Source organism: Callospermophilus lateralis, chromosome 20, assembly GCF_048772815.1.
Source record: "Callospermophilus lateralis isolate mCalLat2 chromosome 20, mCalLat2.hap1, whole genome shotgun sequence".
NCBI lineage: Eukaryota > Metazoa > Chordata > Mammalia > Rodentia > Sciuridae > Callospermophilus > Callospermophilus lateralis.
In genome coordinates, this window is record NC_135324.1 from 19,372,814 (window position 1) to 19,390,155 (window position 17,342).

Here is a 17,342-nt window from a genome sequence, read left to right on the forward strand (position 1 = left end):
GATCTCCTGCGGCGACGCACCGCCGAGCAGAGCTGGGGACCCGCCTGCAGAGGCGCGGGGACGGTGACCCCGAATTCCGAAACCCGCCCACCCTCCCGGACCGCGGCGGCGCCCGGGTTTTGTTTTTCCCTGAAGACAGACAACAATCGCCCTTGCGGGCTGGACCCGGAGCTGGACCGTGGAGGAGGCCGCGGCCACCCGCTGCGCCCCGCGGCCGGCCCCGGGCCCCCGGCCATGCCCAAGCCTCGCGCGGAGCCAATGGGAGCGCAGGGCCCCGCGGCCGCCCGCCCAGCTCCCCGCCCGCCGCGCGCCAGCCGCAGAGCCCATCGCGCCGACGCGGCTGTCACCTCGGCGTCACCGCGGCCCGGCGCGCGCTGGGCAGGCAGGAGCGGCGGCCGCGAGCATGGACGTGAGCATCGCCCCGCTGCGCGCCTGGGACGACTTCTTCCCGGGCTCCGACCGCTTCGCGCGCCCGGACTTCAGGGACATCTCGAAATGGAACAACCGTGTGGTCAGCAACCTGCTCTACTACCAGACCAACTACCTGGTGGTGGCCGCCCTGATGGTCTCGGTCGTGGGGTGAGTGGCCAGGCGGGCGGGCGGGCGGGGCGGCGCGGGGCTGTCCTCGCCCCCCCCCGAGAGGACACTGCCCTGCCCTCCCTGCAGGCCTCCGGAGGGCTGGGGGGCCAGGCCAGGGCAGGACAGTCCACAGCTGCCAGGGGACACCGCCCTCAGCACCGGGTGTGCCTTCCCTGCCAGGCCCGAGGGCCTGGGGTCCTGGCTCAGGTCTGTCCACAGCTGCGAGGGGACACCGCCCTCAGCCACCGGGTGCGCCCTCCCTGCGGGTCAGGAGAGGCTGGAGGCCAGGCGAGGCATTTCCGAGCAGACACTGGGTCTCTGGAGGCCCGGCCACCTGCCCGGGCCTGGGCTCCTTCCCCGGAGGGCTGGGCCTGGGGCCTGGGGCCCGGGAGCTGGAAGAGCACCGCTGCCCACTGGGGCAGGGAAATTTCTTCTCCCCCTGTGCTGGGACCTAGCTCTAGCTGAGGAGATAGTTGTACAGTTTTTTAAAAATAAGAACAAAGTCGGGTAACCTTGTCCTGGGGCTGCCTGGGCACCACCCAGAGAGGACACACCCAGAGTGTGTCCTAAAGGGCCATCCTGCCGGTTTGTCCCCTAAGCCTGCCAGACTCTAGGGCAAGGCTGACCCGGGAGCAGAGGGTGCCTGTCTCCTAGGGCACACGCCCCAGTGGGGGCAGCTCTGGGCGCAGGCCCCTGGCAGTTTCTCCTTCCCTGCCTGGCCACCTTTTCCCCTGATCCTGGGGTCTCAGCGTATGTGATGTTGAAAAACTGCCCTGGTTTAATCAGGGCGGCACACACACGGGTACACACACACACACACACACACACACACATTCTTTAGAAACCACACTGCCTTGCGGTTCGCCCTCTAAAACACGCTTCTCCCACCTTTGCCAGATGGGAGACAGTGTTCTCCATGTGGTCATCTCCTACCCATCTTTAAAGAAAAGCCACCCTAGGACTGAAAATGCTTGCCCTTAAACACGTGTCTGACATCTCTACCTCTGAGCAAACAGCTCTGCCTTGGAAGGAAAGTGAGCAATTCGCACTTGGAGGGTGTGGGAAAGGGTGAGCAGGATGGGGTGCTAAGTTGGCGCCGCGCTGTGAGTTGGCTACGTCCCTGCGCCAGGCCCCACACCAAGCTGGAGCGCAGCAAGATGAATCAGACTTGAATCCTGTCCCGGGGGACACATGGCATTTTTTTGAGAAGCTCAAGGAGCAAAGGCACAGTCCAGAGGAGGGGAGAGTTCAGTGTCCGGGTGTGGCTGGAGGGGTCACCCCGCAGCAGCGGAAGGCCCACGGGTGGGAGCCCGGCCGTCTGTGGACCCCTCCGGGGGGATGACTTGAGGTGGACCTCCCCCAGCTCTGTGCTTCTTTTCTGAAACTCATTTAAAAGAAAAAAAAGAAGTAGAAAGTAAGTTTTGCGTTTGCTTCCTTTTCCTTGGTAAAGAAGACAGGGCGTCTTATCTGGTCATCTAGTTATGTGGGTGTTTTTCTTCAGGCAACTCCAAGAACAGAGACAAGGCAAAGTTTGACACACATCAATCAAACGTACAAAAACAAAGAGCATTTTTCTTATCTTTTTTTATTTTTATTTTTTCCCCAAAAGGCGTGCTGACCAAACCAGCCGCAAGCTCAGGCAGCCTTGCAGCTTTGACTCACTGCAAAGGCCAGGGCCAGCCCCTGGACTAAATATAGCTCCCCCCTTGTGGTGCCTTGGGCCACTGACGCCTCCAGTTTGGGGGTGTTGGCTCTTCTCCTTCCAAGTAGAAGATGTTAATTGCTAGTGACATTTTCAAAGGAAAAAGTGAAAAGTGCCCATTGCAGTTTTTATTATCCTTATTTTTAAAAATTTACAATAGATTTAGGGCAGTCATAGTAAAAAGTTCTTTTTAAAAATTGAGTGTGTGTAAAATGGTAAATGCCCTTCACAACCTAACAAAAGTTTTGGTACATAACCTTTAACTGTTTTCTAGCACCTAGAAATACGTACTCTATAGTCCCCCCACCATCATCCTTTTCTTTCATTACAATCAAAAACAACAAAAATAAACATGTATGGAGGGCTCTGCGTGCTGATTACTCAATCGTCTGCATCATGTGAGAGGACCTAATGCGTAAAGGATCACTACTCTAAAACCTGAGGCTCAGAGAAGTTAAAGGAGTTACCCAGGCCTGTGCTCCTAACTACCGTGACATCTCTCTCGCAGTCATGAGGTTTGGCATGCTAGTTGCTCAAAGCTGGAGGAAACCCAATACCTTCAGGGCCAGGTTGGTCAGCTGATTCTGGGCCTTTCACATGCTGGAGAGAACTCTCCTGTTCTGCAGGGCAGCAGATGGGCGGGTCAGAGTTGCTGGAGGCTGTTAGCCTAGCTCCTGGACTCGCCCAGAATAGCTCCCAGGACCCAGTTGTGGCCCAAGGCCAGGACTGTTTGGAGGTGCTCACCTGGAGGAGCCTCGGGAGCAGCCTGGGAGGCCTGTGGCCTGGGTGACTCTCTGATGTTGGAAAGGAGGTCAGGAGAGGATGGAGGAGGCCACGGGTCAGGATCACAGGACGGGAGAGGCAGCCCCAGGACTGGACCCAGAAACACCGGGAGAAGATTGAGAGGGCTCAGGAGGGGACAGATCTGGGTGTGAGGTCCTTATTAGGCGGGGCTGAGTGAGCCTGGTCTTCCTCCTAAGAGGGAGGCTGGGCAGGCACCTGAGCCACAGCAGCGCAGCGGACTGTGTGTGTGAGAGGAATCGCAGCCCAGCCTGTTAGCGCCTAGCCCTCCTGGAAGTTCTTGCCTCTTGTGCTCCCTGAGAAGTCAGGTAGTGGTTGGAGACCAGACTGAGTTCAAGTCCCAGCTGCAGGACACCAGCTATGCACCCTGCGCTGAGCCGAGCCTCTGACGTGGCCGATGGTGCTGCCGCAGCTGGCCCACTCTGAGGACGAGCCAAGTGCACGCAGGCCAGGCTCTCAGAGCAGGGCCAGCCGCCCTGGAGAGTCCGCTCCAGTCCAGTCTGGATAAATGTTTTCCCCTATGGTTGTCTCTGTTGGCGTTACCAACGAGGGCCTGAGAAATGCAGGCTGTGCCTTCTATTTATCCATTTATTTTGGTACCAGGGATTGAACCCAGGAGCACTGAGCCACGGAGCCACACCCCCAGCCCTTTTTAGATTTTATTTTGAGACCGGGTCTTGCTAAGTGGCTTAGAGACTCACTCAGTTGCTCAGGACGGCTTTGAACTTTTGATCCTCCTGCCTCAGCCTCGGGAGCCACTGGGATTACAGGTGTGTGCTCCTGTGCCCTGCTCCAGACAGCATTCTTGTAGCCTAGACTCCATCCACCCCAAGCCCTGCCTCAGCTTCCCCACGCACCTGCAGACTGCGGCCTCCTCTGGGTCACCCCTCAGAGGCCACGCCCCTTTCTCCCTCCCACCAGTGTCATGGGGCCCCCGACCTGTGCTCAGAGCTTCCTGTTACCCCACGGGGTTTCAGGTGTCTCTCTGCTCTGGACTCTGGACTCCTCGAGGCCAGGTCGCAGGCTTTGGTGGTGACAGCTTTTCCTTTGCTTTGTGTTTTATGGTGGTGATTGTGGGTCTCTGCATCCTGAGGCTGCCGTGTTGCACATACCAACGTGGTGAGTGCAGAGAGGGGAGGAGGCCAGACCTCCGCAGGGCCATGGGGCAGCTCACAGGAGCATGCCAACACATAGCTGAGGCAGCATGCTCCCACACGGATGGCCACTGGGTCACTGCCCGGGCACTGTGCTACGTACGTACGCATGGGTCAGCGTGATGGCAGCTGTGTCAAAATTAACTTAAGGAGATTATGTCAGACTGCACTGCTCTGTTTTAAGATCCTGGTGAGGTCCTCTGCGGTCAGGCTTCTCCACCTCAGCCCTGTGGACATTTTGCACCATGTAGACTTGTGAGGGGCTGTGCCGTGCAGTGGGGTGCTTAGCCGCCTCCCTGACCTCTGCCCGCTGCCCCCCAGCCACACACCCTTCAGTCACCACAGTGGAGGTGCTTGCAGATGCCGCTGGTGATTGAGAACCACCTGAAAAATCGGGCGATTCCTGCCGTCCACTGAATACCAGTTTCTTCGTAACAAGCTACAAAAGCAGCTCATAATTTTCTCGTAGGGGAGGGGTGAGTGGCCTGAAGCTTTACCTAGCTCCGACTGTCATGTCCTCTCCCTTCCCTTAGTCTGCCCGAGGTCTCTCCTGGTTCTGCAGGCTCTGTCTTTTTGTTTTCTGACGGAATGCTGATCTTGACTGCTCTGGAGTTCTGCTGCTCTAAAACAGGGGTGGAAGGAAAGACTTCCTCAAGACCAAGTACATTAGGGCTTAGTGAGCAAGGGCAGCCCGGGTCCTGCTGCTGTGTGAAATCCCAGGCTGCAGGCCCCTCTCCTGCCCATGCCTCAGGGGTTCCCTTAGGCAGGGGAGTGGGGGGATGTGTGCCCCTTGGTGTGTCTGTTGCCACTTCAAGCCATGTTCCTTATACAACTTCCTTCCTGTCGGGGGCTGCAGGCCTCCCCGCAGAAGGGACTGAGTGACTTATAAGCAACAGCCGGAGTAACAAGCTAACCAGTGCTGTTTTGCTGAAAGCAGCCTCAGCTCCTTCCAGTGACGAAGGAGAATGTGACGATTTCTGCATCCTGGGCACGGGACGTCTCGGCACCAACATGCTGTGTTCACACTGTGCACAGCAATCCCAGCCGCTGCCTCTTTTTGTAAAGTGAAAAAATCAAGGCGACAGTTAATTGTACTTGCAGTGTAAGAAACGAGCATGTGACGCGCTGTGGGAGCTTCTGTGTGCTTGGTCGAAAGCCAAAAGATTTTAACTGGAAAATCCTATCCAGAGCGGGCCCAGGACCAGCAGCAGTCTCACCTGTCAGCTTGTCAGAAATGAAGACTCTCTGACCCCACAGCAGACCTCTGGGGTCAGACCCCAGATGATTCATGGGCACATTAAAATTTCAGAAGCACTGCTCTGGATGAAAAGAAAGACTGGCAGAACTTAAAGACACACACCGTACGTCCAGATGAACCTTCAGAGATTCTGAACGCGTACTTCCGGCCAGGGATTGGCTGGTCTTCCCCCCTAACTGCCCACACTGTTGAGATACATGCCTCCAAGTTCAGGAGGAGAGCCATCGACCCTCCTGAGGCCCCTGACGTAAGAAGTATAAAAGCTCGAGCTCAGGTGGCTAAAGGTGCTAACAGTAGCTGGGTTCATTGCTAGGAGGTGAGATGGTTTTTCATTTAAACCATATTGCCCATTTTCTGAAGCTGTTGATGAGCTAAATCTAACAGAATACCCGACCCTTAACATCCGCACTGTCCTGCCCACCTCACTCTCAAAAATCCCTCTCTGCCACCGGAAGAGAGGTGCAGCTCCAGAATCTCCGACCACACACAGAAATTGCACGAGTAAGTGCCTCCGCTGCTCCTCCCGCAGACAGGGCACACCTATCCTCGGGGCCACCTCGGGTCTCCCCTGAGACAGAGCAGTGTCGCTGCCCCGTGAATGAGCCAAAGAAACCGCCACGGGGTGGTCTGCCTGGGCAGGTGGGCAGGAAGGTGGGCTCTACAGCTGCTGCTTTGTCACCCGGGTGACAAGGGGTTTCTGGAGGGCTGGTCACCCTGGGTTTAAAACCAGGTTACCGCAGTGCTCTTCAACATGAGCACGGCGGCTCTGCAATATGTCGCAGCCGGTGGCTGTGGGTGTCTGGCATTGAGAAGTGCTCCCAGGGTCTGTGCTTTTAAATGCTGCCAGGATGAGGAAGCAGGCTTCAGGTGGCCGGGGAAGGAAAGGACAAGGCAGCTCCCAGGGTGCTCTGGACAGGCCTGCGGGAAGCATTGCCCAAGGAGTCAAAGTCTGTCCCGGCTGAAGCCAGAGGCAAGCCTTTTAGATCCACCAGCTGCAACTGCAGTTTTACTCTATCACCCTCACGTGTGTTGCTCCCTTCCTTCCTTCCTTCATTCAACTTCCCAGACCCTGTGCCAGGAGACCTGGGGGAGAATAAGACTATGATCCCAGCCTCCTTCCTCTAGAGTCCAGAGGGGCAGCAAGACAGCACTGGACACATCAGAATGGATTTTCATTCAAATACAGCAAGCACACAGAAATACGACCCCGCCCACACACACACACATACACACCTTTTCCCACCTGACTCACCCTGTGCAATTCCAAATTCCAGAACTCCTGGGTGTTGGGATTAGAGGGGACACTGAACGTGAGGACCCGGGAAAGGGCTACTCAATTTTATTTATTTATTTATTTATTTTTAAGGGGAATCTTTTTATTTTTTAGTTATCGGCGGACACAACATCTTTGTATGTGGTGCTGAGGATCGAACCCGGGCCGTACGCATGCCAGGCGAACGCGCTACCGCTTGAGCCACATCCCCAGCCCCAGGGCTATTCAATTTTACTTTTCTCACCCACAGCTCAGATGGCTGTTACTGAGCACCTATCTAGTGTCTGTCGCAGTGAGGCCCAGAGGGTAGCTAGCAGGGAGAACAGCTCTGCCCAGCCTTCCCCAGCCTCCCTGGTAAAGGCCCTCCCCCTCCCAGCCTCTCGAATGGCACTTACTGTGTGACAGGAGATGGGTTGGATTCCTTCCCGTAGCTCATGCATTACTTCTGAGTGCAGGGCTTTAAGAGAGGTCTATTAACACTGGGTCTATGAAAAATTCTTCATCTGGTAAGAATTGGATTTCATTAGATCATCTTCTGACACTTTGTAGCTCACTCTTCTTGGCTCCTCCCCACCCCAGCCCTAGTCTGGTTGGTAGTGCCTGTTTCTGTTCTGTAGGGAGGGGCTTACGGTTTTTCTAGGTTAAGCGTGCAAATGAACGACACATGGCCGGGATTCCCAAACCCCTCTCTTAGAAGGCAGAAGCCGTCAGTCGACTTCAGGGTACAGAACTCTGTACAGGAATCCAGATCTGAGAGGTCAAGGTCCAGTTCTTGGCCTGTCTACTTCAAACCCAACTGAGGGAGAGGCACTATTAGAAATCTATAGGACTTCCTGTTCGACAAATGGGTTTCTGTCCTTTGTCACTTATCTTCAAAATGCTCACCCTGGCCCCTCCTCTGTCTCTTGCAGTAAGTTTTGCGTTCAGAGAATGCTTTCAAGGCCTGAGAGTGTAGACAAAATCTACAGGTCAGCTTCCATTCTGCAAGCATTACCCAAGTAGGTGGGATCTCTCCCCCATTCCCCTTCCATTAAGTACTGGCTGACGGAGGCACTGGGCAGGCAGACGCCCATTTAAAGCAGAAAACCAGAACGTGGTTCCTGCTTCTGCTGATCCGCCTTGCAGCTGTGGGTACAACTTCTTGTCTTAGAGGAAGAGAGGGGACGGCTGGAACTGAGCGTGGGTGCAGGTGGGACCGGAACTCTCATGGGAGGGGGCCACATGTCACCAAAGCTCATGAGCATTTGTCCAACCCCTGTGTTCTCTGTGGCTCTGTAAGAACTTGCTGTGCAGTAATCATTCTCAAGAGCTTTCCTTTGCAAACCTCACTCTGCTGGAAGCATTTGGGGAGAAACAGTTTGTAAACAAACAAATGTCTTCCCACACTGGCTCTGAAAAACTCCAGGTTGTGAGTAACGCTGAGCCCAGGCGGTGACAGATGCTCTGGAGGGTTCAGCCTACCAGCCTTCTGACCTCTGCCTGTGTTCCCAATGTGCCGCGACGAGAAGTTTCAGAAGGACCTTTGCAGCCTGGTGAGGGTCCTGATGCCCGTTGCCAGGGCAGGTGTTGGATGTGCCACCTCTTCTGACTCAGATCCAAGTTGTCGCTTATTAAAAATAAAACAAGCAGTTAGCGAGAGAAGCGCAAAACGAAACTTGGAGTTTATGTCCCGTACGAGAGTGCCTTGAGGTGCCAGCGGCTGCGGGCCGTGGGTCACGGGATGTGGGTGCTGAATTTGGTGGCGCCACGGTGGGCCTAGGGCACCATTAAATATTTGCACATATGGAGCACACAATAAATACGCTGGGCCTCCCTCATGCAGCTGTGACTAAAGAGCCGGGCTCCTGTCCCACCTGAGCTTCTCCGAAGCCTCCTTTACCCCATGGGTCCTTGGCCCATTTACTCAAGACTAATTCGCGTCCAGAGCCATATTTATCCTTCACAGTCACAGGCCCATCTTGCCAAGGTGCTGCCCTGGGAAACCAGGACAAACACAGGAGGCTGTTGAGGTCCAAGGAGGGACCAAGAGGCGCCTGCAGAGGGACGGGTCTCGGGGCAGGGCTCTCCCTGACCCTCAGTGCCCCTTCCTGCCACAGGCCCTGCCCCATCCACTCCCCTGCGCGGGTCACCCCTTACATCTGCATGGGAATTCAGGTGATTTCCCCACTGTTGATTCTCACTGTTGCCCTTAATCCCAGCTCTGGGAGGGGACAGAGACAGGGACTCCTTCCCTAGCACTGCTTAGTGCACAATGAGAATAATTGTAGTTTGTCCAAGGTGAACCTCATGTCACCTGACCCATGGCTGGAGAAGCTAGCCGAGTTATTTAAGGGAAATTCTTTTGTGGGGCTACTGAGGGTTGAACCAGGACATTACTCTACCACTGAGCGACACTCCAGCCCTTTTTATTTTTTCATTTTGGAGCAGGGTCTTGCTAAAGGCTGGCTTCAGATGTGAGATCCTCCGGGCTCAGACTCCTGAGGGACTGCAGGCCTGGGCCCCGGTGCTGGCTCGCTGACCGTATGTGATAGTATGTGAATGTGCTGGATTCTGAAGCTTCTTTCTCTGAACACACGCTTACTGGATACCTGCTCTGTGTCAGGCAGGGGGCTAGGTGCTGGGGCCGAATATGTCATGGTGCCTGGCCTTACGGAGCTTCGTGTCTAGGAGGGGCCAGAGCCATCTGTTCAATCAATGCAAATATACGTGAAACTGCCGCTCTGGTGAGCACCTGGGGAACAGGCCTGTGTGCTGTCCCTGTGGAGGACATGGACAGCAGGCTGGCTGTGTGAGACTTGAAGGGGGTTGGAGGGGATGGGGGTGACTCCTGGGCATAGGAAGGTGAGTTCTGGGGAGCGGTGGGCTGACCACAGCCAGGAGCTGGTGGAGGGCGGAGGCTGGCCAGCCTCTATTTAACTCGTGAGTCAGGATTCCCCAGGAACCGCATTGCAAAAGTGGCTTTTGACGTTGGAGAACTGACCTCTGTGCAGAGCTGCCTGTGCTTGGGAAATACGCCCTGGGCAGCTCCTGTCGGCCCTGTGGCCTTGAGGATCGCTGCTGTGGTCACTTTGGTTTTCAGCTCTGGGTTGGTGGCCTTGGGCACCGACTCCTTAGTTGCTCGTGTGTAAATGGAGGTGAGTTCTCAAGATGTCTCCAAGCTCTCAAACTGTGACTGGCCCAGATCCCCAGGGCACCGTTGCGGTAGATAAGGCTAGCTGAATCATGCCAGCAAGTGGAGGGCAGGCGTCCACAGCCTCTCCCAGGCCACACCCTCTCCCAGCCACTTTCCCTGGGAGGAATGAGCTGGCCCCGGGACTTCCCAGCATGATGCTCAGCTGCCGACCCCAGCTGCAGGGACAGGTGGCCTGGAACGGGGAGGGGGCCCCAGAGCTGATTGCAGGATGGGTCATGCTGTGAACCGCGGTCACAGGTGGCAAGTGGCCCCACCCCGATTCTCTCTCCCTCCTCCCGGGTCCCTTGGACGATGTTTCTTCACCTCTCTGGGCCTCGGTGTCTTCACCGCACAGTAGGGCTGACTCATCCTTTCAGACCTTGACCACTTCTGCAGCCAGGAAGGGTTCCGCCAGCGTCTCAGACTATCGCAGACAGGAACTCACCGATGGTCTATCGGAATGGGGTGATTCATACCCGAGTCTCTTGACTCAATAGAGAACACATTGCAGGCTTGGAATTGCAGGAGGAGGGCCCGCGTCCTGCCCTCTCCTCCCTCTCTCTCCCTTCCCTGTCCCCTCTCCTCCTTCTCTCGTCCTCCCCCTCCTCCATGGACTGCCAGTGAGTGAAGCTCCTGACCAAGCGCAGTGGCCGCATCCACAGGAAGGATGAGGCCGGGTTTATGGAAACTCCTGTCCCTGACGCGCCGGGGGCTGTCTGGACGGGGGTGAGCAACAGCACAACTGCGGCTAAAAGCCTCTCACCCAAGGACTGCGCCCCAAATTCCTGCACTGGAAAATGGACTCGTGTGGTGTGTGTGCGTGGTGTGGGGTGTCTGAGGTGTGTGTGGTGTGTTGTGTGTGGTGTCTGTGTCTGTGTGTGTGTGGTGTGTGTGTGTGTGTGTGTGGTGTGTATGTGTGTGGTGTGTATCTGTGTATGTGTGTGGTGTGTCTGTGTGTGTGTCTATGTGAGGCTTAGGCTGAAGGATCTGTGTGTGTGTGTCTATGTGTGTGGTGTGTATGTGTGTCTGCATGTGATGTATATGTATATGTGTCTGTGTGTGGAATGAGAGTCTGTGTCTGTATGTGGTGTGTTGTATGTGTGTGTATGTGAGGCTTAGGCTGAAGGATCTATGTGTGTGGTGTGTGTGTGTCTGTGTCTGTGGGGTGTGTGTGTATCTGCATGTGGTGTGTGGTGTGTGTGTGGTGTGTCTCTGTGGTGTGGTGTGTCTCCACGTGTGTATCTACGTGTGTGTGTGTGTGTGTGTGTGATCTTGCTCCAGGGCGTGGTGCAGTGTGCATTTCCCGTCTCGGGATGACGCTGCATGTAATCAGAACGTGGAATAAAATCCAGTGGCTTGGCCAGTTTTTTCCCTCTTGGAAACTCAGTCACTCTCTAATCATAGCTTGCGGCTGGGCGCGTGGAGGGCTAACTCCAGCCCATAGGAGGTTCGCTCTGCTCTTCCCCTGAACATGAGCGACGGGAGCAGGTGGAGAGCCAATCTGGGATCGCATGAGTCAAGCCGGACTTTAGACCTTCGGCCTAGATGTCCGCTCTGCATGTGCACAGGGAAAGGGGAGCTTGCTGGGCAGGGTGGCCAGCCTGTCATCACAGTGACCGGTGGGGGGCCTAGATTCAAGGATCTCCAGGGTGAGGCCAGCCTCAGCAACTTAGCAAGGTCCTAATCAATTTAGGGAGACCCCATTAAAATAAATAAATAAATACAGCAGTATTTTTTATTACCCCATTAAAATAAATAAATAAATACAGTGGCCCAGTGGTTAAATGCCCTGGATTCAATCCCTAGTACCTCCCCGATCCCAAAAAAGAAAGAAAAAGGAGAATCTTGACATGGGTCTCATGACATCATCCTGAACGGCTGTTTCAGTGAGTATTCTGGAAAGACGCCCGGGAGACGTGGGTGCCCTCGCCAGGCAGCCCCTGGTCGCAGTTTGCACAGAGGCTTTTCCTCAACTTTAACCCCCATTCTCCTGTTTGTGTTAACTTGATCTCTGCTTTACCATACAGCTGAGAAACATTTCTAGGTCGTTGGCCAGGTCCAAGTCAAGAGGCTTCTATAGAGGGCTGTGTTTCTTTGTCATTTTTTAAAGATCAGGCGTTTTTTAGTTAATTCAGGTAACTCGTGACCTTTGCCAAACTAATAAATAAAGATAAGGAACTGGGAGTGACCCCTTGGCTCCCCTACCCAGGACCCACCCTGGTGTTTTGGTCTCTTTGCTCTCTCCCTCCTTATGTTGCGTGGAGGAGAGGGATGGCTCGGGAGGCTGCTGGGCCTCTGCCGCAAGCTCGCCCTAGAGAGGGAGAGGGCTGCGGCCACGTGGGGAGCCTGTGTTCCCTCTGAGTGTGAAGGTGGAAGGCGCTCCAGCCCGCTCTCGGCGGGGAGGAAAGTGGGCCCGGAGCACCTGGATCGTCTTGTTCCAGGAGGAGCAAGGTATAGCCAGGTTGTCTGGATGTGTTTTTAATACATAGATGGGGCTTCAAGTACAAGTTTTAAAAAAACACTGTATCGGTGGGACTGGGGCTGTAGCTCAGTGGCAGATCACTTGCCTTGCGTGTGTGGGGCACTGGGTTCGAATCCCAGCACCACACAAAAATAAATAAATAAAGCTATTGTGTCCATCTACAACTAAAACAAACAAACAAACAAAAAAACCCCACTGTATAGGAGAAACAAAAATGTGCCTGCAGAGTGTATCTGGCCCCTGGAGGCCCTAGTGTGGCTGCTAGTCTACATTCAGCCAACGGGGCCCGTCCTGGGAGGACTGGAAGGTGCCCCGAGAGCTGGGAAGCACAGCGCCCTGCGTCGTCGGCCCGGGTGGGGGGGGGGCATGGTAGCCGGGCACGCCGCCTCCCAGAGAGGCCTCAGACTACAACTCTGGGCCTCAGGAAGGTGGGGGCCCCTGGCTGGGAGCCAGAGGCCGGGCAGGGAGCTGGGCGTCATGGGTTCCTCTTAGAAGTACTAACCGTGTCCACTCCACGGGGTGAAAGGCTAAGGTTCTGGTTCAGGTCAAGGCTTCGGCAGTGCGCCCCGCCCCCCTCCCCCCCCCCTCCCCCGTGCCAGGCCCGGGCTCACCCCCTGCCCCCTGTTGCAGGTTCCTGAGCCCCTTCAACATGATCCTGGGAGGACTGGTGGTGGTGCTGGTGTTCACCGTCTTCGTGTGGGCGGCCCACAATAAGGACGTCCTGCGCCGCACCAAGAAGCAGTACCCCACGGCCTTCGTGATGGTGGTCATGGTGGCCAGCTACTTCCTCATCTCCATGTTCGGGGGAGTCATGGTCTTCGTGTTCGGGATCACTTTCCCTCTGCTGCGTAAGTCGGCCCGAGTTTTCCTTCTTTCTTTTTTTATTTTTTTTGTGGGGCTGGGGAGGGACCCCAGGGCCTGGGACCAACTGAGCGCTGTCCCGACCCCTGAGCGTTCTGTCTCCCACGTCATAAGGCAAACGAGCGCCACTGTCCCGTGGGGTCACCTAACCCCTTGGCCCACCCCCTCTGGAGGTTCCTAAAGTGGGAGATCGGTGCCCAGTGGCTCCTTCATGCCACTGACACGCATGGACACTTGCTCTTTGGAGACGCAAGAATCAACCACACTCCCAGGAGCCCTGCTTCAGTCACCATTTTCGCTGCGGTGACCTAAAGACCTGACCAGCACAACCGTAGAGGAGGAGGGTTTATTTAGGGCCTCGCGGTTTCCGAGGTCTCGGTCCACAGACAGCAGGCTCCGCTCCTCGGGGCTCGAGGTGAGGCAGGACATCGTGGTGGGAGAGTGTGGCAGAGGGAAGCAGCTCACGTGGTGATCAGGAGGCAGAGAGAGACTCCCCTTGCCAGCTACAAATGGGTCCCGAAGCCACACTTCCCAGTGCCCACCTCCTCCGGCCACACCCGCCCCTTCAGTGGTCGCCCAGTTAATGCCCAGTCAGTCACTGATCGGTAACGGCTCCCACAACCCAGTCGTTTCTCCTCTGAACCTTCTCGCGTTGCCTCAGGCATGAGCTTTTGGGGACACCTCCCATCAGAACCATGACAAGCCCCGAGTCCTACAGCAGGACCTGGCGCAGCCCCGCAGGACTCCAGGTGTGTCTGGTCCTGCGGTCGGCCGCAGCCTGCCCGCCCTTCACATTGGCCTGACGCAGCACTGAACAGGCTTGTCCTGAGGAAGTGGAGGACTTCCCCTCTGACTGAGATCCGTATTAGTGCCCGAGGGTGGGTAAGTCCACGAGAATACTGCACCCAAGCACTCTGGTTCTGGGGAAGAGCACTCACCATTTTCTAAACTAGACGCGCCTCGCGTACTAGGACTCCACACGCTGGCAGCCGGAGGGAGCGGAGGGATAAGAACCCTGTCTCATCAGCAGAAATCCGATGGAAGTTCTAGTGCGTTAAGAATGGCAGGAACGTCCCCTGAACTTAATAGCATCTTACCTGTGCACCATGATCGGCTGATCTGGGGTTGGGTGAGGCTAAGCTCAGAGCCTCTACGGATGGATCCTGAACCTTGGAGGACAGAATCAGTAAATTCAGACTTTGTGAAATGTCTTCAGCTTTTCCTTATGTGGTAGAGGCCCGTGGTTAGCGGTTCTGTTTGAACCAAGCCCTCACGTTAGCACCCTTCCACATTACGAGCCCCAGGCTGTGAGCATGACCCATGGGGCTGGGATGCCGCTCAGTGGTCAGCGCTTGCCTAGCCCGAGCCAGGTTCTGGGTTCCATCCCCAGCACCACAAAAATTAAATAAGTATGATCATATGTGGGTAGATTCTGGAGCCCCCACCTCATTCGCAATTGGAATCTGGGGTGTGGGGAGTGGGGTTTGTCTGTCCGCAGACTCTGCCGTGCCTGGATGTGCAGGTCACTGGTGCAGGTCACATGACAGGTGCTGGTCAGATGGGCATTGCCTTAAAATACAGGTTCCCTTAACTTCAGGCTCCGGGTCGGCAGGTCCAGGAGAGAAACCAAAGAATCTGATGATGAATAAATGGCAGGGAGTGGGCAGCTCCTAATGCTCACCAGCCCCAGAAAACTGACCCCAGGAGACACCTGAAGGGCGGCTTGCCCTGTGTGCCTCCCCCAGGGAGCATGTGGCGTCCCTGAGGGAGCAGGAGTCCCTGTTAGGAACACCTCGGCCACGCGGGTTTCTGTTGGGTTGGATTCACGCTGAATGTCGTGGCATTTAAGTAGCGTCTGCAAGGAGAGGGTGTCAGGATGAAGGGAGCAGGGTGGCTGCCAGGTGCTAGACCTCGCTACTGAATTCCAGGTTCTGCCGCACACGCAGAGATGGGAGCTGCAGGGAGTCGGAGCGGCCACGGGGGCTTGGCCCGGGGAGGGCCGGCTGCAGTGTGGCCGCGCCGTGGGGCGTGGAGCGGCAGAGGAGTGGCAGAGGAGGGCTCTGGCTCTGTGCTGACCGTGGGTCCCTTCTTCGCAGTGATGTTCGTCCACGCCTCGCTGCGGCTGCGGAACCTCAAGAACAAGGTGGAGAACAAGATGGAGGGGATCGGTCTGAAGAGGACCCCCATGGGCATCGTCCTGGACGCCTTGGAACAGCAGGAGGAGAACATCGGCAAATTCACCGAGTTCATCAGCAAAGTGAAGGAGTAGCCGGGAGCCGGGCTCCGGGCCACCGCCCTGGGCCGCAGTCCCCCCAGTCCACGCCCACTTTCCTCAGTGTCTGAGCAGGAGGTGCCCATCTTACCAGCCAGCTCTCCATGGCAGCATGCTCCACGGGCGTCCTCCTACCAGCCCCGATGGTACCCAGGGAGGCCCTCAGACACCATAGAAAACCACCCTCCTGCTGGCCTCGGGTTTCCCGAGTGTCTGTGAAAGACACCCGTGGACTCCACAGCAAGCCAGCACCACGGAGCGTCCAGACAGGGACTAGCCTGTGTCCCCTCCCGCACCCCTCGAGAGCCCCCGGGATGGCCCCGCGTGGGGTGTAAACTAGCTCAGTCTGTATGGTTACTCTTCTGAAATCAGAGGCCATCTCTCTCACCTGGCCACCTGTTGGACGTGCAGTGAATGCTGGTCAAGCCAGTTCTTTCTACTTTGTTTACGAATATAAAGATAGCTGTTTAGGATATTTTGTTAAAGTTTTGTAAAATTTTTTTGGAAACGCTCGTCCTGTTTCTTTTCACCAGCAGGTGGTTGCTGCAAACTTAATGTCCTCTTCCCTAAGGTGGTTACACTGGGTAGCCCATGTCACCCTGGACAGACTTGTTAAAAGACACAATAAAACCGAACTTGGATTCTGTGTGTTGCACATTTTTTTTTTTTAAAGAGAGAGGAGAGAGAGAGAGAGAGAGAGAGAGAGAGAGAGAGAGAGAGAGAGTTTTTTAATATCTATTTTTCAGTTTTCGGTGGACACAATATCTTTATTTTATTTTTATGTGGTGCTGAGGATCCGAACCCAGCGCCCCGTGCATGCCAGGTGAGCGGTTACCGCTTGAGCCACATCCCCAGCCCTGCACATTTTTATGTTGTTGTTATAACACACAGAAAAAGGTGCCCGAGATCACGTTTCTTGTACGTTTCCCATGGTTTCGTTTCCAACTGGAACATTTAGAAAAACACAAGAACGTGCATTTTTACCAATTCCCTGGGGGGGGGGGCACAAAGAAGCCGAGAATAACTCCTCTGTTTGAAGTTTGAAAAGCATCTTCAGACAGCCAGGTGAGAGGCTTCTAAAAGCAGAATGGTCGCTGGTTTCTGCACTCCATAACAATCTGGGATAGCAATTGTGATGACCGTGTGCTTTGACAGACATTGGGCTTGCTGATGGGACAACTCCATCCGTGAAGCGAACCATGAGGCTTTCCTGCCTTGGGACTGTGCAGACACGGGGCGGGGGGGTGGGGGGGCACCTGCTGGGGAAATTCTCTCCATGTCCTAGAGTGAAGAGCACTTGCATTTTCTGCTCCGGATTCTTCTTGCATTTTAATTTCTCAGCCATCCCGGAGCATCTGCTTAGCCCAGTGATACCACTAGGATTTCAGACGCAGAACACCATGACATGTACATGGTGTCAATCAGCATCCCATTTTAAAAGCAGGTTAAATTCTTCAGCCAAGCTCTTTAGCCTGGGAATGGCCAGCAGAAAAACCATCCCGTGAGCTGCTGATCCTTTCTTGCCAAACCTGGGTACTGAGGCAGGGGATCGGGAAGCTGGATCATCTTTTCTTGGAGCATCCTCGGGTTAGAGTCCTCTTTCGGTACCCGTAGCCCTTCTGAAACTCTGGACCTTGCTGTGGTCAGCAGGCACCGGGGCTCCCAGAACTTTGCCTGCGACATCCAGACTGTTTCTGAGCGTGTTTAGAGATGCTGGTCCTCAGAGGTTCGCCTGGGTACAGAATGTGCCGACTACTTAGGAAGCATTATTTTTGCAGCCCTTTCTTA

The 17,342-nt window shown here is 55.5% G+C and overlaps 1 protein-coding gene across 1 annotated transcript; it reads left to right on the plus strand.

Annotated features, from left to right (window-relative positions):
• Window positions 1-313: 313 nt before the first annotated feature.
• On the plus strand, window positions 314-16,200 carry Arl6ip5 (ARF like GTPase 6 interacting protein 5). Its single transcript, XM_076841056.1, has 3 exons — window positions 314-579; window positions 13,052-13,269; window positions 15,379-16,200. The coding sequence occupies exons 1-3, from the start codon at window positions 404-406 to the stop codon at window positions 15,549-15,551; spliced, it is 567 nt and encodes a 188-aa protein (XP_076697171.1). The 5' UTR covers window positions 314-403; the 3' UTR covers window positions 15,552-16,200.
• Window positions 16,201-17,342: the final 1,142 nt, after the last annotated feature.

Bases quoted from the DNA above. Each gene is read 5' to 3' on its own strand.
- Arl6ip5 (XM_076841056.1), top strand. From the start codon at position 404: ATGGACGTGAGCATCGCCCCGCTGCGCGCCTGGGACGACTTCTTCCCG. The intron at 580-13,051 runs GTGAGTGGCCAG...CCCCTGTTGCAG, and splicing joins CTGATGGTCTCGGTCGTGGG to GTTCCTGAGCCCCTTCAACA. The intron at 13,270-15,378 runs GTAAGTCGGCCC...CCTTCTTCGCAG, and splicing joins GATCACTTTCCCTCTGCTGC to TGATGTTCGTCCACGCCTCG.